The 21,664-nt window shown below is 36.4% G+C and overlaps 2 protein-coding genes and 1 long non-coding RNA gene across 3 annotated transcripts; 2 read left to right on the top strand and 1 right to left on the bottom strand.

The window, feature by feature from the left end:
* Nucleotides 1-262: 262 nt before the first annotated feature.
* On the bottom strand, nucleotides 263-712 carry LOC132056625 (uncharacterized). The gene is made up of 2 exons (XR_009414866.1): nucleotides 576-712; nucleotides 263-515 (listed from the first exon to the last, which is right to left on the bottom strand). It is a non-coding gene; the product is annotated as an uncharacterized LOC132056625 (long non-coding RNA).
* LOC132056623 (probable fructokinase-7) lies at nucleotides 554-5,500 on the top strand. The gene is made up of 7 exons (XM_059448903.1): nucleotides 554-688; nucleotides 1,908-2,125; nucleotides 3,125-3,337; nucleotides 3,431-3,628; nucleotides 3,706-3,846; nucleotides 4,179-4,295; nucleotides 4,932-5,500. The coding sequence occupies exons 1-7, from the start codon at nucleotides 667-669 to the stop codon at nucleotides 5,064-5,066; spliced, it is 1,044 nt and encodes a 347-aa protein (XP_059304886.1). The 5' UTR covers nucleotides 554-666; the 3' UTR covers nucleotides 5,067-5,500.
* Nucleotides 5,501-6,300: 800 nt separating this feature from the next.
* LOC132056624 (uncharacterized) lies at nucleotides 6,301-17,772 on the top strand. Its single transcript, XM_059448904.1, has 8 exons — nucleotides 6,301-6,860; nucleotides 6,956-6,987; nucleotides 10,654-10,751; nucleotides 10,834-10,916; nucleotides 13,844-13,921; nucleotides 14,005-14,103; nucleotides 15,303-15,612; nucleotides 17,520-17,772. The coding sequence occupies exons 1-7, from the start codon at nucleotides 6,747-6,749 to the stop codon at nucleotides 15,585-15,587; spliced, it is 789 nt and encodes a 262-aa protein (XP_059304887.1). The 5' UTR covers nucleotides 6,301-6,746; the 3' UTR covers nucleotides 15,588-15,612; nucleotides 17,520-17,772.
* Nucleotides 17,773-21,664: the final 3,892 nt, after the last annotated feature.

The raw sequence follows: 21,664 nt of genomic DNA, 5'->3' as shown, positions 1-21,664 counted from the left end.
TTATTATGTTTAAATATAAATAAATTATGCACATTCTTAGGTTGAAAAACAACTAATCTTAATTATTCAGTGTTTAGATAAAAAAATAGTATTTAGATTTAGATTTCTTAATCCTGACCATAATCCCTACTTGCCCGTTTCCCATTAGACGTAATTGAGTGTTTGACTGACCAGTTTATAAGTTATTTTGTGCTTAAAATAAGCAAAAAAAATAAGTTGGCGCTTAACTTAAATTTTAAAAAAAAAATTTTATGTTCTAAAACCCATTCAAACAGGCTCTAAATTGGATTGAAGACAAGATTATTCCGTTAAACTATTGACTATGCAAAGACTCTGATTTCATTAAGATGTCGTAAAGAAAATACTGATGTACAGTAAATTTTCAGAAGCTGAAAATTGAGATACATTTTATGCCGTGTCAGCAAAAGGTAGTAAGGGGTGGCAAGAAACAGGAGATCTAGCACGTTTATTGATTTTTCTTTCTTGTCAACTTCATAAACCCCTCTTCCACTCTGCTCTCTTTCAACATTCATTTATTCACTTTCTTTCCCTACAAATTAAGGCCTAGTTCTTACCTCTCTTTAATTCTCTCTCTCTCTTTTGTTGTTGATATTTCCAAAGCCACACCACCTTTAGCACTCTGATTTCACCGTTGACAATATCAATATGGCTCAAGAATCCATTTCGGGTTAGTATACATGTACAAATAATGAATGTATGATTTGTCTTTTAGAATTTTGGTTTTAGTATTCAGGGTACTTGTACACTATCTTGAATCTTGTTTATATATTCGATCTTTGTTGTTTAATCATGATGGTTGCTTTCTTTTTTTTTTTTTTTGGTAATGATTATTATGGAAGCATCATACTTTACAGCAAACTTAGTCCTTCTTTCTTTACACTGTAATTCTAGTTGATCTGAGTGCCTTTTAAATAAATTATAGATTTGGACGAGTTTCCTATCTTCCTAATGGGTCATATTGCTCTTAAAGTGTGTTGTTTTAAATTAATTTGTGTATCTTGGAATTAAGTCCTGTTAATTCAGATATTCACAATATTGGAAGCTTTTTGGTAAAAAGAAAAGGCTTTCTGTTTGATCTAATTCTGAACTACTCGATATAGTTTGTATAAACAAATGATGAATGTATGATTTTTCTGTTTTTTTTTTTTTTTTTTTGTTTCAGAAATTTGGTTTTTAGTAGCTTAGTTTTTTCAGGGTTCTACACTATCTTGAATCTTGTTTTCGATATTTGATCTTGATGGTAACTTTCTCGGGTTGTTGTTGTAATGATTATTATGGAACCATCATACTTTACACAAGAGTTAGTGTTTCTTTCTATACACTGTAATTGTAGTTGATCTGTGTGGCTTTTTACTTGCTTCTTCACCTCTTCTTTTAAATAAATTTTAGATTTGAACGAGTTTCCTATCTTGCTATTAAGAAATCGTGACAATGAATATTGGTGAAATGGGTCATATTGCGGTAGTAGATTCTTTTTTGTTTGCGGTTCTCTTCAAGTGTTTCTTTTTTAAGTTTTAAGTATGAATCTTGGAATTTGGAATTAAGTCCTGTTTGGAAGCTTTCTGGTAAAAACGAAAGAAAAACAATTTCTGGTTGATCTAATTCTGAACTACTCCATAGTGTTCATGAAAAGAAGGATTCATTAGCCACAGTTTGTTAATACACACTCAAAGTGAAAGCTGCCACCTACCTGTCTTGAATGGAATTAGTAATTTTTTGTAAGCGGGTGGGGCTTAACAAGGAAAGTAAATTATGGGTCTATTTTTTATTTAAAAATAAAAGATTTGGTGCTTTTAATTTAGAAGCTGCCATTATTTGATTTGCTTCAGGATAATTTGATCATTTGGCTGTATGCTCCGTTGACAACAGAATTTGGATGTTTGCAGGCAATTTGAAAGACCTTTCTTTGAACAGTAATGATATGGCAACAAATAAGTCTAATTTAGTTGTTTGCTTTGGAGAGATGCTAATTGACTTCATCCCAACTGTCGGTGGAGTTTCACTTGCGGAAGCTCCTGCCTTTGAAAAAGCTCCCGGTGGTGCACCTGCTAATGTTGCTGTGTGCATCTCCAAGTTGGGGGGTTCATCTGCTTTTATTGGAAAGGTACAATTTTTTTCCTATTGTTTTCTTTATATGCAGTAATGTTTAATCTAACTTTTTTATAATGTTCTAAAAGTACACGACTGATTCTGGAATACAAATTTGTCGTAACAGAGGGTACCTACTTTGAATTGTAGAAGTTGTCCATGTGCTTTTTGTTAGCGTACACGGAGCAAGAACTCTTTGATTTCCTGGTGCTTAAATATTTACAATAACCATGCGGTACAATTGTAATGTATAATGTATAGCATGAGAGCAACGTTGCTACTTCATGTACTTGTATAATGTGGATACTTAATTTTAACTCAAATCCATAATTGTCTTTCAATTGTTGAATTTCAGTGATCACGCCTAAAAATGCAGGTTTGTTCACTCTGAAATAGAAAACTGAAAACAGATTCCTTGTTAGTATTTTATGCAAATCGTTATCCCAAGTTCTTTTTTTTTTTTTGGGTGTTTTCTAAAGAACTAGGAATTCATAAAAGAAAAAGTTTGACTCACTATTTTCTATTTTTGAGAATGTTAAGAATTATTACCATTCTTATATAAAAATGTTTAAATCGCTATTACTGCTTTCTGTGAGTGGATAAATGTGTAAATGATCTTTCATACCATGGGATAGGCTAGTGTACAGTCTGCTTGATCATGCAGAGAACAGATTGTGCAGTCTATTGGTGTCATCATGCTTTATGTATATATTTCCATCCAACTAGTTTTCAGGGGAGAAGTTAGGACAGTGCTTGCATTATTATTTATATGTGTTGAGCTTCTGTATATGTTGTTCATCAATCAATACAATGAATTTTGGATGGAGAATTTTATTTCTTCCAAGCCCTGCTGTGGATCCGCTTAGTCATGTTATATACTTATTTTTTTTCCTTGTTCAGCTTATGGACTGAACTTTTTGTCGTTGCTTCTGTACTGATTGCATTATTCTTAACTGAAACCTTTGTGCTAAGCCTTAATTGGCGATGACTTTAAGAGCTGTGCATTTTTAATTAGGTCGGTGAGGATGATTTCGGCCGTTTGTTGGCTGACATTTTGAAGCAACACAATGTTGACAATTCTGGCTTACGGTTCGACCATGACGCAAGGACTGCACTGGCATTTGTTACACTCACAGCTGAAGGTGAGCGGGAATTTGTGTTCTTCCGCAATCCTAGTGCTGATATGCTTCTTCGAGAGTCAGAACTCAACATAGATCTAATTAAAAAGGTATAAATTCCTTATTATTGCTTCTATGCACAGACGTGTTTTCCATTTAGCTTCAATGCAATATTTCATAAAAGGCATATTAATCATGTACAGGCCACCATCTTCCATTATGGCTCGATTAGTTTGATCGACGAACCCTGTAGGTCAACACAACTTGCTGCAATGGACATTGCCAAAAGATCAGGTAGCATACTCTCGTATGATCCGAACCTGAGATTGCCTTTATGGCCTTCAGAAGATGCTGCCCGAAGTGGAATAATGAGTGTATGGAACCTAGCAGATATTATTAAGGTATGACTTCTTCACAACTCACAAGTGCATCCATAAGTTCTGTTTGGCAATGACATTCTGTATTTTTATAAATGCAGGTAAGTGAGGATGAAATTTCGTTCTTGACTGGAGGTGATGATCCAAATGATGATGAGGTGGTGTTGAAGAGGCTTTTCCATCCTAATCTGAAGCTTTTGCTTGTAACTGAAGGTTCAGCTGGTTGCAGATATTACACCAAGGTATTTTTATCCTATTTTATTCTCACATTTTCTTTAATTTTGCATGAAAATAAGCATATAATGCTTTGAAAATTTTACTACACACGGCTAATATCTTTTGTTTTTGCTGAAGATGAAAATATCTCAGCCACCGAGGCAGTAAAGTTTGACCAAATAGAACGAGTAGAATTTTTATGTTATGTATATTTATCATAATACAGAATTTTATGTTATGTATGCAGTGCATTTTGTACTTATATGTTACTGTTTGTGAAGTTAAATGCATGAACTTCTGAGCTTTTGTTGTCTTAGTAACTTTTATTTGCTTGTGGATGCTGACTCAATTGATGCAGGAATTCAAGGGAAGAGTAAATTCAATTAAAGTGAAAGTTGTTGATACAACTGGTGCTGGTGATGCATTTGTCGGTGGAATTCTAAAGTGTCTAGCTTCTGATTCTGATCTTTATCAGGTGCGTGAATTTGGATATGAGCAAAAAAGTCATGCACAATCAAGATTTTTCTCTCTCTTATCAAACTTTCTTCCCCGCATTAATCCTGGTTTTCTATTTGGCAATGTTATGATAGGTAAAGAATTATGTTCTTTCCAAGTCCTATTGTGAAATCTTCACCCAATTGCCTTCTTTTTTCCTTTTCCCCAATTCTAGAGTCTATTTACATATTTCCAAATAGGGAGAATGTGCAATTTTAACTATGTCCTCTGCCTGAGAGGGCAAAAGCTTGAGGCACTACCAATTTGTCAATTCAGTGCCTTCAATAGTAATTTGATTGATGGGTAATTTATTCGCTCATAGTTTGATGGTACACTCAGCAAGTAAAGATAGTTTTTGCTTTCACCGGTTTAATTGGTCTTTCTGAAGATTCGTTTTGCCTTTCACCAGTGTAAATGGTCTTTCTCTGATAGTCTGATTATATCCTTGTACTGGGAACTTCTTGTCATTAGTATTTATTTCTATGAGCATGTCCCAGGACGTGGAATGCCGTGCGTGATTGATATATTGCTTCACCTGCATTTTAGTCGATTTCATTTATTGAACATCTAAGCTCCTAACTTTAGAAATCCTTTTTTTTTCTTTTATTCTTGGCAGGATGAGAAGCGGTTAAGGGACGCTATCTTTTTTGCTAATGTTTGTGCTGCCCTGACAGTTACAGGAAGAGGTGGAATTCCTGCTCTTCCTACACAAGATGCAGTTCAACGGAAACTCTCCGAGGTCACTGCATAAGAAGGCAGAACAAGTTTTGTTCTTATCATATGTTGTATCTGCATTATTCTAGATTTATTATCTTCACAATGGGCGATTCATTTTCCTTTTCGTCTCTGGTTTCTGCTGTTTAGTTCCTCTCTTTGGAAAGAACTTGCAGCCAAAGAGACATTCAAGAGATACAAGAAAAATAGCGTAGCGTCTTCTGTCAGTCATATACAAGCTTTGATGTCTGCGATACATCTGATCCTTGTTACGGATCCATCAGATCATGGTATACTGAGGATATTAAAACAGGCAGGATAGAGAAGATTACTGTTGGATTTTGACATTAACTGCGTGTAAAGGAAAAAAAACAAAGAATGACTATCCATCTTTTGTTGCTGTTATCCAAAATAATGGTACCACTGTACCAATGCCATTTATTTCCTTTTCAAGAGGCTTTCTTCTGTTTCCTTTAAAGTGTCTTATTTGAAGCTGACTTCATGAGAGGGAAACTCTGTTGAATTGTGATAACGTCCTTTAAAGGAACCTTATTAAGGGAAGCAAGTTAGCTACAGTAGCCAAGGCGACTCTCAAAGCATGGGGTTTCACTACTTTGCATTATTTGATCCTTATTTCACTTCATTGAATAAAAACAAAATAAGAGCCCGTTTGGATTGGCTTACAAACGCTTATGTCATTTTTAATTTTTTTGGGTGTTTGGCAAAACAGAAAAACGCTTAAAATAAGCCAAACAACAAGTTGGGGAACCTCAACTTTTTCTTTTCGGCTTAAAAGCCATTTTGATTTAACCAATGATTTTATCCTTTTATCTCTTATACATCCTTCTAATTTCAATGTTACCTTCGCTGCTAAAAACCCTAACCTTTCATCTTTCTCTTTCAACAACTTATTTTCAAGTTCGGCACTTTTATCCAAACACGTAAGTGCTTATTTATAAAATAATTTTCAGCATTTAAAAAGTCCGCACTTATGCTTAAAAATCACTTTTTTACGGTCAATCCAAACGGGCTCTAAATGAAGTTCAGCTAAACCAAACGGGCTCTAAATGAAGAATACGAATGAACAATTGGACAGTTTCGTTGACAAAGAAAGAAAAGTAAAAACGAAGAAGCTATTGGACAGTTTCAGCTTTAGTTTAGTTCAATTAAATTCTCAGCATTCAGTGGGTATGATTCCAACCTATCTTGTGCTCAACTAAAAAAAGAAGTGCCACACAGATAGTGTTTACACTAATCACGTTATCTAATAGTCAACCGCATGTGGTAAAATTTGGTAACTTATTTAAGAGTCAACCGCATGTGGTGAAATTTGCTACCAGCATCCCTTAATTTGTGTAACTACATTATTGTAAAATCATTTTTTGATAATGACATCCTTTTAAACTTGTACTAAACGGTTGCTGAAGAGGGAAATTATCAAAAATGATGCTAAAATTGTTACTCCTCCTTTTTGTGCTCAACAATCCCCAAATAAACACTCAATCGGATCACAAACTTGGCCAAGGCCAAGGACATGTGCAACTAATTTCCATCTAAAGCAATTCAGCGAAGTCCTTACAATAATTAACACTTTAGGAATTAGGATTCCTTCTACGTGAATACTTCTTAACAATTTCCCTAATTCCACTGTCCATATCGATCATTTTTTTTTTTGGCTCTCTCTTTTGGTTAATACTGAAATTAGAGTGTTGTATCCATGGCTACCGACGCAAATTCAGATCAAAATGGCTCAGCCAAAACTGTGCTGGTACCGGAGATTGGGCCAGATGGCATTGCTAGAGAATCACCCGTCATTGCTTACACCGAGAAGGTCAGTCTCTAATTTATACACTTAATAATGTGTGCTTGCTTTCAATAAAGTAATTACACTTCACACGTTGTTGACTGTTGCAATGTTGTTTCCAGATAATTATGGAAGAGCAACTTCAATTAAGAAAGTAAGTTGACTTCTTACTTCTACTCTTATGGATCTCATCTACAACTTCAGTTATGCGTTTAAATGTTACTCCCTCCGTCTCAATTTATGTGAATGTGTTTTGACTGAGCACTGAGATTAAGGAGACTTTTGAATCTTGTGGTCTGAAATAAGCTATAAATATTTGTGTGACTATAAACATTTCAGTATGAGTAAAATGAGAAATTTAAAGTTAAATTGTTGATAAATATAGAAATGTGTTATTCTTCTGGACTAACTGAAAAGGAAAGTGTGTTACTGGGATGGAGGGAATACCCAGTTATCTTTGTCAGAATAAGTTAGTGGTGTTTCTTATTCTTCACTCCCCATGAGTGAATACTAATCAATGTTAAATGTTTATTAAGGATTGTTAGTTAACGAATCTGAAGTAATCAGTATCACTCGGTGGAAACTACTAATTTTTTTTTTTTGAGACTTGTAACAGTTAATCTATATATCCACAGGTGTACTACATCAAAATATGTAGGCCCCCTCCAAAAGGTTACATTTACAGCATTGATCTCTACAGTTGTCTATTCTTACAAGAGATCTAACACATCAAAAATATCTTCTGTCTGATCTAGAATTTCCTGTTTACACCAAAAATAAAAAAGAGCTAGGTAGTTCATCTTTAACTTCTGTAAATTATTCTGCTTGTTCTCAAAACATCTCTGGTTCCTCTCTTTCCAAACAGTCTAACAGATACATGATGGGACAATCTTCCATCTCTCCTCTTTTCTTGTTACATTCCCATCCCTGTTCCAGCATTTTAACACTCCTTCTATGCTCCCAGGCTTCACCCATCTGATCTTCCTCAGGTTGATAAACATCCTCCATAGCTGGTCTGTCCATTTGTAGTGCAAGAAAAGATGACTGATTGTCTCATTATGATCCCCACACAAAAAACATCTCGACCATAAGTAAAAACCTCTTTTGTTCAGGTTTTCATGAGTCAACACTGCCTCATTTGCCAACAGCCAGTTAAAACAGTTCACTTTATAAGGTACTTTTGTCTTCCATATCTTCTTCCATGGCCATCCTTCTTCTTGAAAACTTGATACATTCAGGTCTTTGTATGCTGAGTTAACAGTAAAAATTCCTTTGCTATCCTTCTTCCATTCCAGAGTATCCCTTTCCCCTGTTAAGTTGATGAATGCTGCCATTGTATTGTGGAATTCTGCTACCATCTCCATTTCCCAATCATTCAAGTGTCTTCTTAGATCCAGATCCCACCCTTGTCCAGTCCACATCTCAGCAACAGTAGCATGTTGCTTTTGGCTAAGAATGAACAAGACAGGGAATTTCACCTTTAGAGCTGTGTCGCCCAACCATATATCATTCCAAAAGGATACCTTTAAATCATTACCAACTTTACATCTAATTCTTGCAAGCATTATTGGCCAGTGATTCCTGATTGCCCTCCACACAGTGCATCCATATGGAGTATTAACCATGTTTGTCATCCACTTGCCCTCCAAACCATATTTAGCGGTAATGACTTCCTTCCATAGCATGTTTTCCTCTGTAGCAAGATTTGAAAGTGATTATGGTGATAAAATATGAAAAGGAAAACAACAACAACAACATGCCCAGCAGAATCCCACAATGTGGGGTATGGGGAGGGTAGAGCGTACGCAGACCTTACCCCCCACCTTGAAAGGTAGGGAAATTACCAATTTCCGAAAGACCCTTGGCTCAAGAGAGAAAACAAGACAAAAAGTCGATAGGACAAGCATATCAAAAACAATATGGAAACGAGAAATAACAAAAGCAAGAAAGTCATGATAGTAATCAGTCCTGGAAAGAAAGGAGCATTAGCTACCATAGATAAATAAGATAATCAAAGTACAAGGCCCAACAAATATAAAAGTAAATCAAACGGCAATAAACGAACGAGCAAAACTACAACTACTAGGATGAAAGGATACGCAACCTAGCCTTCTATCCTAATCCGAGTCCTCCACAACCTCCTATCTAAGGTCATGTCCCTGCAGTTCGAAACCGTGCCATGTCCTATCTAATCACCTCTCCCCAATACCTCTTCGGCCTCCCTTTACCTCTCCCGAAACCGTCCATAGCCAACCTCTCACACCTCCGCACTGGAGCATCTGTGTCTCTCCTCTTCACATGCCCAAACCATCTCAGCCTCGCTTCCCACATCTTGTTCTCCACCGATGCCACTCCTACCTTGTCCCGGATATCTTCATTCCTAATTCTATCCCTCCTAGTGTGCCCACACATCCATCGCAACATTCGCATTTTCGCGACTTTCATCTTCTCGAACGCGAGAGTTTTGATCGCCAACACTCCGCCCCGTATAATAAAGCTCTGCCTAACCACCACTTTGTAGAACTTGCCTTTGCGTCGTGGAACTTTCTTGTTACACAAAGACTCCAAGCCGAGCCTCCATTTCATCCACCCTCGCACCAATACGATGTGAAACATCATAATCGATATCCCCATCTCCTTGTATAATAGACCTAAGATACTTGAAACTTCCTTTCTTTTGAATGGCCTGGGTACCAAGCCTCACTTCCTCGTCACCTACGCAAGACGCCACCGAACCCGCACTCCAAGTATTCTCGTCTCGGTCCTACTAAATTTAAATCCTTTAGACTCCAACGTCTCGTCTCCTCTCGACCTCCGCCCAGCGTTAACTCCGCCGCGAGTCTCGTCAATCAAGACTATGTCATCCGCGAACAACATACACCAAGGCACCTCACCTTGTATTTGTCGCGTCAATTCATCCAGCACCAAGGCAAATAGAAACAAGCAAGAGCCGATCCCCGACGCAACCCCATCGTAATGAGAAGTGCTCCGAGTCTCCTCCTACCATTCTTACCCCGGTCTTAGCTCCATCATACATGTCCTTTATCGCTCTAATGTACACCACAAAATATGAAAAGGAAAACATATAAAAAAAAAAATTGAAAAATTATATTGGAACAGGCTAGTGTGTAAAGCTCATCTATGGCTAATAAACTTATGTACAAACATGATCCAAAATCTTCTTTCTCAAAGAGAATTTTAATTAAGGAGCATTAAGAAAAGAATGACACTAAAAATCAATTGCATATAGTTTCAACAAATTGGAAACTGTGAAATAGCATTTCCTTCATTATCCCAAATGAGAACATCATGATAGGTTGGAGAGATCTGCAAATTATTGTTTCCATGCACAGGAAAGCTCATGTATTCCGGGAAATCCCTGTTTTGAATGTTTTGCATGTTTTTAATCCATGATCTTAGTTCCTTCTATCAAGTGAATACGTTGTCAGCGGTATTTGATTTAGAGCAGAATGTCTGAATAGGGTAAAAACTTACCCACACCGGGTGTTTACAGCAAATCAATGGATGTATGCCATGTGTATGGTTATACAACTATCACTTAACCATGGTTAATTAATGTATATATTTACTTCATTAAATCACTTAACTATGGTAAGTTGCATTAGTTTGGTGTAAACACCCGGTGCGGGTAAGTATTTACCAATAAAATAGGGACCTGAGATTCTGTGGAAGTCTTGGAAGCGTATATTTGCTTGTAATGATCATTTTATCACCAGCATTGAAGTTCTTTTCACATCAGATATGCTCCCTAAGTTTTCGATGCATACTGATTTTGCTCTTCCCTGGTATATCCTGTCAGATATATTGATGAAAATTACTCCAAGATCCGCGATGTTGAGAAGGAACTGGCAAACCTCACAATGGAGATGAAACTTACAGCTGGGCCTAAGAAAGCAGGTCTGTGCCCTCTATGCGACTTATTTGTGGATAAGTATCTTATAATTGTATAGCTGATTTATGAACTTGCCGTATCCTTCAGCACTTGAACACATGAGAAAGAAAATAGAAATGTCAACAGAGAAAATCCGTATTGCTAAGCTGAAGGAAGAACAAGCACGAAAGGTTTGTCTCTTCCCTTTCTGTTCTTTTGGTTTTATAATCATTTATCTATTTAAATAATACTAATTGAATCTTTACTTCTCCTTTTCATATTCGACACTCAAAAGCACTTTTAGATATATTAACCAAACACAATCTGTTTCTCTAATACTAAAAGAAGCGCTTCTTAAATGATAGCCAAACACAAATTACTACTCTTCCACAACTCCATTGGAGAAGAACTCATTTCAAGATAAGCATATATTCGATGCTTTGCCAAACATGCCTGGAGTTGGATTGTATGAAAAGTGATTTTTGGTTTCGCAAAGTGTTACTAGTGCAGAGTTTTCGTGTTCCTTTTCGTGATAAGTCTGGGAAGAAGCAAAAGAATGCCTGGCATGATTAAGTTACTTGCATTTTAGTCCTTTCCTTTTCAAGCTTGCATTTTAATCAAAAGTGCCTTTTGGTTTCTAAAAGCTTTATTAGTGCTGGCTTCTTCTATTTGTTTACCTAAGAGGTCGGGGAAGGAGCAAGATGGTGCTTTTTTTTTTTTTTTTTTTTTTTTTGATGACATGGGAACCCGCAGCCGCTACCCTTCTGGTGTGCACAGGGTAACCCAGCTCCTGTGCAATAGCTCGCAAACCACATAGGAGAGATAACCCACACTAGGAGCAAGATGGTGCTCTAACATGCTAATTATCTCCACTTTCCTCTTTTCTTCTATAACTTGCAAAACCTGACACTTCTACTTGTCTTGAGTGCTTCCTTCCACATTCTGCTAATGCTTAACGAAATGACAACTTATAAAATAGGCTAAACCGCTGAAGTACTATACTAACTAAAGTTTCTTTTATCAGAAAAAGAAAAAAAAAAAAAAAAACTACAGTTTCTAAACAGATTGCCAGTAAGAGGCACAGACGGCCTTTGACTACGAACCAAATTGATTTCATCAAAGGTTTCATTTCTTTTATAATGTAATGATTTCGCCAATAGCCATGCTCATGCATGTTGTTGGCTTTAAAACATGGTAGGTTGCTCTTTGATACTGACTATGTGCTTGATGGTTTGGGTGCTAAAGGAGAAGGACTGTTGAGGTTAATTAGAGTGGCTTCTATATATTGCCATAGATGTAAACAATGCAACAGAGGAAAGATAATTAGTTGTTCAACAAGCTGTTTTAGAATGGTGAAAGCATGAAATCAGAAGGTGAACGAAACAACAATTCTCTAATGAGGGCTTTTAAATCTTTTGTTAAATTGTTAAAGGCACTAAGCTTTGGAAAGCTACTAGTCCTCTCTTCCATTTTATATGACACTATTGTTACTGGGGAATCAAACAGCTTTACATGTTTTTAGTTCAACTCTTACTAACTTTATGTAGTTTTTGGATGTGTACATTTTTCTAAACGGAATGAATGTTCCAATTGAGACCAAAATACTGAATGGATTGACTCTCATACTTCAAACCCTACAATTGGAGTAATAGAAAATTACAGGATTTCAGCAGGTTGTCGTCTAAACTTCTTTGTTTCTTTTTTGGTAACGTTGCAAGATCTTTGTTTCTCCGAAAGAGGTCAGCCTAACCTTACCGACAGTGGTTCCCTCCTTAAAGGCCAGATGCTTAATGAATCTATTTTTACGATGTAATCTCAAAGCTGTAAATGATGTAGTTGAGCTTTTGGATACCATCAACACCTTAAGTTTTGGATAGAAGCTTCCTTCTGTAACCCTTTGCATCTTCTGGATGCATTTTTTGTAAGTGAAATTCTTACTATAGAATTTGTCTATAGCACAGCCAGATGCCGTCCACCATAAGTAGTATTGATGTATTATCTCTGCATGTACTCGATACCAATCTCATGGGATGAGCTCGTGGTTTTCAAAAGTGTAAAAATAATGAAAAAGACAAATAGTGATACCATCCATCTGCTTTTCCTCTTGTTTATTGCACATCTCGGAAAAACCTCTCACCATCACTGTCAATTGCTGACCAATTACTAACTCGTTGAAAGAATACTACAACATCTATGCCTTAATGGCAAGCAAGTTGGGGTTGGCTATATGAATCCTCATTGACCATGGCGCTCCGTTTGGTCTCATCTTATAACTCATTGCAAGAATAAAAAATATATCCAAATAAATGCCATGGTTATGACCAGAGATTCTATAGCTTTGTCCTATTCCACTTTGAGGGTGACCGCGTACTTAGCACTCGCCAAAACTCCCTCCATATCTTGTCATCCCCTGTCTACTCAATAGAAAGCGCTTTGCAGAACCTCAGTGACCACTTAACCACCTACAGAATCCTGCCATCCATCGTAGATCACCCCTTGACTATGGTTTTTCCGATTATGTTGAATAACTTTAGGATCAAATGCCACTTTTTGTTGGTTTTGCATATAGAAAGTTATGGTCCATTTACAAGGACAGGGAGGCAACGGCTATATTATGTTGTTTCGTTTTATTACTTCTCCAATCGTGGTTCGTTCCTTGAACTACACGAGGGGTTTGCCAAGGAATAAACTAGAATGCAAATCTGTACTGTGAGCAATAGATGATAGTAGCTTCTCGAAATAGCTAGTTACTCATTCCCAAGATGATCACATATAGGATAACGACTGAAATCTCTTCTCAGGTCCATTTTATTACTTTATATCCTGTACTTTCCTGTCTTATCAGTTACCTAGAGAAGGCCTTATCCTTCTCTCAGTTTCTTGCATTTTCTCTTACAGCAAGTCTAACGAAAATTTGTTTGTTATCATATCTCTTGTAATGGTTCTGCTTCCATAGTAGCAACCTCTCCTCTGAATGTGATTTTCACCAGTCAAAAAAGGAAAAAACATTAAAGGGAGATATGAAAGAAGAGCATTTTATTTTTCACTTAAAGAAAACTGTAAGCAATTTTTAAATATGGTATGTGATTTGCTTCTTCTTATCTGATAATATATCTAGGCATGGGAAGAAGCATCAAAAGCTGTTAAAGACGAGGAGGATTTCAAGCAAAAGCTTTGTGAGGACTTGAATAATCTGGTACTTTGCTTTTGTATATTTCCTTGGTTTCATTTACGATGTTAGATTGTGTGAATCATTTCAAGTGTCATTACCTTTAATAGGTTCGTGAAAGTAGTAACAGTCAGCTCGCTAGATTGGAAGAACTGAAAAGGAAGCTGGAAGCTTTAAATCCGAGCAGAGCATCCACGTCCCCTACCTTGGTATGAATTACTTTTTTTTTTGGAATCTCTAGGAGGAGTTCACTAGCTTTGTATGTGTTCTGCTTGTTTTCTAGATGGCTACCAGATCTATTAGCAATGTGATGTCACTTTTTTTACGCTGTTGCATTTTGTCTCCTTTTGGACGTGTGTGAGTTTAGGAGCTGATGATGTTCTTGACCTTCTACTATCCTCTTAGTAACTTAAGTCTTCGACTAACTCTAGAGTCCACAACAAGCAACAAGAAGTAGTACATGTGGCAACCAACCTGCTGATTCAATATATGACTGCCCACAAGAAAATGGTGCAAGAAGGAGTTCTTGGAACAATTGTAACTTGCTTCTGTGTTTAATCAATATGGTAATCTCAGATTGAACATGTAGAACTCAAGTAAATTTCAGGCTGGAACCATATTCTTTTACTTGATTTTCTCGTTGCTTATGAATACTGATGTATTTTTCAAGTGAATGTGGAGAATTATGATTTGATTCTTATAGGTTTTTGTTAAACCTACTGCTACTTCTTTGTTGCTTAATGAACCTTGTCATAGGTGGTTACTCTGTGAAAGCAGTTTTATATTTAAACCTGAAGAAAGCTATTTGGCAGCACTGAAGATTGAACCAAGTCCAACTTATTTGGGCTTGAAGGACAGAGTTCCCAAGTTGGCCAAATTGGATGTACTATAAAACTGGATGAGCTTGTGCCAAAAAAAAAAAAGGTCCCCAGAACGCCCCAATTTGGCCAATGCTTTAAGCCATTTTATCAGAAAGCTCTAATATCCCCGTCTTTGCAGATGTGGGACTATGTTTGATACTTAAATTATGTGAAGTGTGAGTAACCTTCACAAGGCCTCCCTTGCGAGAGGGATGACAATGTTGAGGGGAGAATGAGCACAATGCAGGCCAGATAACACACCACAAGTCTACAACGACGTAGCCAAAACTGGAAGCTGAAATGATCCCAAATGTTTGATTGGAACCTTTATCCTTCAAGATAACACTAGCAGAGTGCCTTTAGCTTTTTTTTTTTTTGCTCCTTCCATAATCTTGTTTGAAGCTACAAGACTAAAAATGGCACTGAGAATCTGAGATGATATGTCATCAAAAAAAGAATCTGAGACGATATGATGCTGGTCGCGTTATCTGTTTACTAATGTTTCCTAACCAAAGCTGCATAAAACTGATGGCACAAAATGTTCTTAGGATCTGAATCCCGTGGGACCTGCACCGAGCAGTATGACTCGTGATGTTTCTTCAGTTCGAGGTACACAAGAATCATCAAATGGATCATCTGAAACTACATTGAAAGAAGGAAATGCTAGAAATGCTGCAGCAGAAAATGGACAAAACCTACAACCTGAAGCAAGAGGGAAGAAGAAAATTAATGCCCAAGGAAGAGGCAAGGGAATTGGCATAGTGCCTAAAAGTAGAGGTTCAGCACCACCTGGTTGGACGGGGGCTGGGTTTGATGTGGATGGTAGAAGTTGATCACAGTTAAGCTTCGATAAAAAAGGTACATTTGCTGACCTTAATTGGTACAATGTCTAGTCCAAGCTTTGAATTAAAGTATCTTTAATTCCTCTGTTTGTAAAATGATGATACACATTGACATCTGAAATATTTGTTAACATCTTATGACTAATGCTTTGTGTTATAACATTATCAAATCCCTTTTGTTATATAACTTTTTTAGTTTCCTTGTCGACCTAGTTCAGCCATTTTGGAAGTCCAACTTCCGGGATAAGAAAGAGAAAGAGAAAGAGAAGATTAGAATAGTAAGTTGCGACAATCGGGTGGGAGTGGAAGAGGAGATTAATGATTTGAAGAATTTTGTAAGTTCTCATTTTGGGGATGACTTTGTTTGGTTAGTGTAGATGTGGACAGAACTCGACTTCCCACCTAGATTACTAGAGTAGCATCAATCATGATATCGGTGATAAATGTCCTTCGAATTGGGTTTGAAAGGGGGTTAACTGCTGCATACAGCTCTTAGTCACTGATATTTCATGCTTTTGATGTACTCAATTATTGTTAGGCAGCTTACACCACAGAAGAAGTGTACTTAGATAAAAGAAGAAGCAGATGTTATTTTAATCTGATAATCATAGAGCAAAGACATTGGTGCGGGTATGCAAACAAGGCATTTTTTGGGTTTGAAAGGGGGTTAACTGCTGCATACAGCTCTTAGTCACTGATATTTCCTGCTTTTGATGTACTCAATTATTGTTAGGCAGCTTACACCACAGAACACCATTTGAAGTGTACTTAGATAAAAGAAGAAGCAGATGTCATTATAATCTGATAATCATAGAGCAAAGACATTGGTGCAGGTATGCAAACAAGGCATTTTTTGAACTTTTTGACATGACAACCTGAGTGCATTATGGTAAAATATGTCTGATAATTGCAAACATCTAGGTCAAAACATATCTTGCACGGATATTTGTAGTACTAATAAGTTCTATTATTAGGGCATATGCACCTGTATGGTATGAGAAAGCATAGAAGTGGTAATGTATTGTGGATTATTGTCACTTTATTTTAACAATGGTGCTCTTCACTTTTATCTCCTCCTTTTTCTTTTTTATTAATTCGAACGATTACTACACGTTGTCCTCGATCTCATAGATGTAATGTATAATTGCATCTTCTGGCCAAGTAAAGTCGTAAGACATTAGAGCTGAAAATGGAGCCAAGATGAGCTGAGCTCTAGAGGTACAAACTCAGTTCGGCTATTTGTTACATGAGCCAAGAGTGAATTCGAGCTCGGGTAGAAAAAATTTCTATGAAGTTGATCGAGTTTGAGTGCATGTATAAAGCCAGTTAATACTGAGCTCCATTTTTAATCCAGTCTCTTGAATACATGATGCAACTACAACTAATTATTGTCCTATTAAATATTTTAGGTGGTGTTTGGATTGCAGAATAGTTTTGGTGTTGGGTTTTCCTTAGAACAAAAATTTGTGCTTTGGTTTTTTGAAACATTGCTTTTTTTCCAACAGTTGTCTGATAAGATCCCTAAATTCCTCAAAAAAAGTTTGGAACTTTAAAATTAAAGAGCAAAACCGACTCGAAGGCTTTTATTTGGAGATGAAACATACTTTTGAATAGTAGAAAAAGAATCAGTCAAGGAAAATTAAAGGGAAACTCCAGTAAAAGAGGACCAAATTGGAATTTCCTATCGTCACAAGCAGTAGTACTGATTGATTTTCTTGAGAAAACATGCTTTGCTATTTTCATTTGTCTCAGGAAATCAATGTTTTGGTTTCCAGAAACTATCATAACCTGCTTTTGTTTTCAAAACCAAATTACTTGATTCCAGAATTTAAGTGCTTTAGTTTTGGAGAAAAAAAAAGGTCCTTAAGGGTTGGAAATTGGAAACCTTTGTTAGAGAGTAAGTGACATTTTTTATATTTGCAGGAAAAAAAGATGGGAGGCCATGTCGTGACTAAATGGGCCCAGTCGAGCTTCCCTGATTGTACTAGCTTAAAAGCTACATTGTGATTTCGAGTTCGGTTTGTTGAAGGAATAAACTGGTTGAGTCGAGCTTTGTTTCATGAACATATCAACTCATCTACTTCTCAGTGGTACAGAACGCCTTCCTTGTTAAATATGGTTCCCGAGATCAATAAGATAACCTTTTAGATGTGACTCTTGTTAGTAGCTCATTATCTACAGACAGTGGGCGATCCAGGAATTTTACTCAGGGGGTTCGAAAAAAATAACTGAAGCTAAATATAATAATAATATTGTTTTTGGGAATCGAACCTAGGACTCTAGAGACAATATTGAACACCCTGAACAATTTGAGCTAACCTTTTACATTTGTTCAGGGTATTCAAAAGTATATATATGTACATAAACATAAAAAATCTACCTTATATATACACTGTAATTTTTTGCTGAGCGAACACCCTCACTGGGCTGTAGATTCGCCCCCGTCTACAGATACATTTATACTTGGAAATATCATGTGACCATAAATCAAACTAACTGCAAGAACTGCTCTATTTGTGCCAACAGAGGCTGTAATATATGGTGTCAAATAGGAGTGCTGGTAAAGACTCTATAATATGCTGTTAGTAGTCATGCTTTTGCTACAATAGATGTAATGTATATATTCGAGTGAAAACAGTCATGCTTTTGCTCAAGGCACAACAAATCTCTTCTCCTTGTTTTCTGTTGATTTTGAAGTATCAATTCTTTTTTCTTTTTAGGTAAACGAGGTACTATTATATTACACTATACTGTTGTTCTTGTTTAAGAATATCGTTGCATGACTAGGCTCTGTTGCTACCCTCTCCTGCTGTTGTCCATTTCCAATTTATTATAGTGGTCACGTGTACGTACATTGCATTATTTTGGTTTATTTTCTGCAGCTTGCAAGGCAAAATGTCGTCAATTTAGTTACTATTTGTCTACGCTCGTTATTGAATTCCTAGTTTGGTATTCCATCCAAAATGCAGGCATTGTGGAAACGATTTTGTAAGCAAGCTTTATCTTTTGAGTCAGTAACCTGACTGTAAGTGAACCCTAGTAAAGAGTTGCATCTCCAAGATAATTGCTAAATAAGAATCTTGGCTATCAGTAGGCTATTTTTGGAAGCTCATAACATGAGTAAACTGATTACTTTTTCTGATTAACTGATAGTCAAGCCCACTGTTTTCTGATGCGCAAGTGGTTTGCCTTAGTTATGACTCATAGGTAGAGTGGGGACTGCAATGCAAATGCTTAATGACGTTTCAGTCAGTTTTTGCAGTCTAGTAATTTAGTGATCCCAGTCAGATGTCAGTCAGATGTGACACTAAAGTTTTCCTTAGTTGGGTTGGTTTGGGTTGGTTTGTGCATTTACATGATGACATAAGTACCTAAACTACTGGTACAAGAAAATAAAATAATAATAAGTACCTAAACTACTGAATTCATGTGGTCCGATAAATTAGGAATCCGCGACTTAAGTAATACAAAAAAAAAAAAGTTGAACCAAAGTAGTACAGAAAAAAAAAAAAAAGCACATAAATAGGATTCACGCACGAATTTCGTGCGTGAAAGAAAACATCAAAGCAAAAAATAACAATTTGGCCTTTCACGCACTAAATTAACAAGTGCGTGAATAAAAGAAACCAAAAGTCACCCCTTTTCACCTTTTTTCAGCCAATGACATTTGTTGTCATTACTGCCACTTGTCTTCTCCTCTTCTTCTTAAGTTCTCATTTACCTTTGCATCGCACGGAGTCCGGAATTAAAATACCCCCAAAAAAATCACTTTGAACTAAAATATCCCAATAAAAAAAAAGTTACAAAATTACCTTTAGCGCAGTAAAATATTGCGTTGTAGAAACAATACCAAAAAGCAAAAAAAATTGGCCAAACTTTATTTTTTACAACACTTAGTGTTTTTTTCCATACTTTGACCAACGATTAGTAGTGTGTCAAGACTCCAAAACGTCAATATTTTATATAGAACCTGATATTTTTTTCTGCGAACAATAATGTAGGCCCAATACATCAAGGATACGTAGACGTTCGGATAGTCATTTTAGGGGTTGAAACGAAATCAAAAAGCAAAAAAAAATTGGAGCCGTTAAGCGCTTTAGCGCGTATTTTTTTGCGTTATAGAAGCAAAAAAATTTTCTCGTAAGTTATGACCATCTAAAGTTTGACGACTTTACAACTAGTTTTTCTCCTATATTTTTTAGAATTATATTTATATTCAAAATAAAGTTATGTCTTGATTAAAAAATAACACGCTTAAATCAAAATCTTAAAAAATAATACACCCTAAAGTTTTTAAATAAAACTTACTTCTGGTACCTTTTCAACCTCTAAAATGACTATCCGAACGTCTACGTATCCTTGATGTATTGGGCCTACATTATTGTTTAGAAAAAAAATATCGTGTTCTATATAAAATATTGACGTTTCGAGTCTTGACACACGACTAATCGTTAGTCAAAGTATGGAAAAAACACTAAGTGTTGTAAAAAATAAAGTTTGGCCAATTTTTTTTTGCTTTTTGGTACTGTTTCTAAAACGCAATATTTTTTTATGCTAAAAATAGTTTTGTAACTTTTTTTTTTTTATTGGGATATTTTGGTTCAAAGTGATTTTTTGGGGGTATTTTGATTCGACTCCATGCGATGCGGTGCAGAAATGAAAACTTAAGAAGAAGAGGAGAAGACAAGTGGGCAGCCTAATGACAACAAATGTCATTGGCTGAAAAGGTGAAAAGGGGTGACTTTTGGTTTGCTCATTCACGCACTAATTTAGTGCGTGAAGGCAAGTCGTTATTTTTTGCGGTTTGGTTTCCCTCACGCACGAAATTCGTGCGTGAATCCTATTTATGTGTTTTTTTTTTTTCTGTACTACTTTGGTTCAACTTTTCTTTTTTTGTATTACTTAAGTCGCGGATTCGATAAATTAGTTAGCGTGGCAGCTGAGCATATTCATTAACAAAACGTTACATGTTTGGACTGAAGGGAATCATTTTTTGTTTTTGGTGAGTGTTTGGATTTGCTTCTGAAAGACGTGTTTTCAAGTTTCTTGCGAGATTTAATTTTGCTAAAGCAAACCATGTTAGTTTTGAAGAACAAAGTAATTCTTTTCCAGAAAACAAAAGCTCTAAAGAAGTCCGTAACATGCCAGTGAGGCTGTGTTGGTACACACTAGGGTTCATTTCTTAGAAGTTAGAACTACTTGTTATCATTCTGTTACGACCTGAATATAAACACTTTGGGTAGGATCTAGTGATTGCTAGATGTTCAAGGCATATACTTGGAGGGAAGATGAAACGCGAGAGAATTCGCTTTTTCTGATATTTGTGGATCTTGGTCAACAAGGTAGTCTCATATCAGGTAGCTACTAGGATTTCTTACTAGCAGGGCAGGAGAAGGCTGCTTGGAACAAACATCATTACGTATACTGCTTGTCAAGAGTATTACCTCCATTTCATATCATTTTTTGTTCCTATGTGTTTGACGTCGTTAAAAAAGAAACATTTATTAGGAGTGCTTTTTCCTAAGACAGTCTTACTACTTCAATTAGTTGTGTTAATAGGTAGGGGGTAAGGTCTGCGTACATCCTATCCTCCCCAGATTATTTTTTTGCGCGGATTGTCCTTCAAAGGCACTGGCCTTTAATTTTTGCCCTTCATCTAATACCCGAGATTTGGGGTTCGAATCCCGGCTCAGTCAAAAAAAAAAAAAATCGCAAGGCAAAGTTTTGTGGCAAAATTAGGCCTATTTTGGCAAAAGTTAGGCCTCAAGACAGAGTTTTTAAAAATTCCAGCTGAGTGTAAAGAAAAAAAAATTTGCCTTTTGCGTAAAGGCAAAACTCTACCTTAAGTAGAGTTTGACTGCAATACTGCCTTAAGGTAAAGTTTGAAACTCGGCCTGATAACTCTACCTTGTGAATTCTTTTAAAAATTTTGACTGAGCGGGGGTTTGAACCTTGAACCCAGGAGTTTTATGCAAAGGGTAAAAATTAAAGATCAGTAATTTGAGGGACAAAAATTAAAGACCACGCCCGAATAAGGATAATCGTGCAAGTGCCTTTCCAGGGCGCCG

This window comes from Lycium ferocissimum, chromosome 5 (genome assembly GCF_029784015.1).
Source record: "Lycium ferocissimum isolate CSIRO_LF1 chromosome 5, AGI_CSIRO_Lferr_CH_V1, whole genome shotgun sequence".
NCBI lineage: Eukaryota > Viridiplantae > Streptophyta > Magnoliopsida > Solanales > Solanaceae > Lycium > Lycium ferocissimum.
Note: the sequence above shows the minus strand (reverse complement) of the source record. Positions and strands in the feature narration are given on the sequence as shown.

Coding starts and splice junctions, on each gene's coding strand:
- LOC132056623 (XM_059448903.1), top strand. CDS start 667: ATGGCTCAAGAATCCATTTCGG. Junction 689..1,907: donor GGCTCAAGAATCCATTTCGG/GTTAGTATACAT, acceptor GGATGTTTGCAG/GCAATTTGAAAGACCTTTCT. Junction 3,629..3,705: donor ACCTAGCAGATATTATTAAG/GTATGACTTCTT, acceptor TTATAAATGCAG/GTAAGTGAGGATGAAATTTC.
- LOC132056624 (XM_059448904.1), top strand. CDS start 6,747: ATGGCTACCGACGCAAATTCAGATCAAAATGGCTCAGCCAAAACTGTG. Junction 10,917..13,843: donor AGGAAGAACAAGCACGAAAG/GTTTGTCTCTTC, acceptor TAATATATCTAG/GCATGGGAAGAAGCATCAAA. Junction 14,104..15,302: donor CATCCACGTCCCCTACCTTG/GTATGAATTACT, acceptor AAATGTTCTTAG/GATCTGAATCCCGTGGGACC.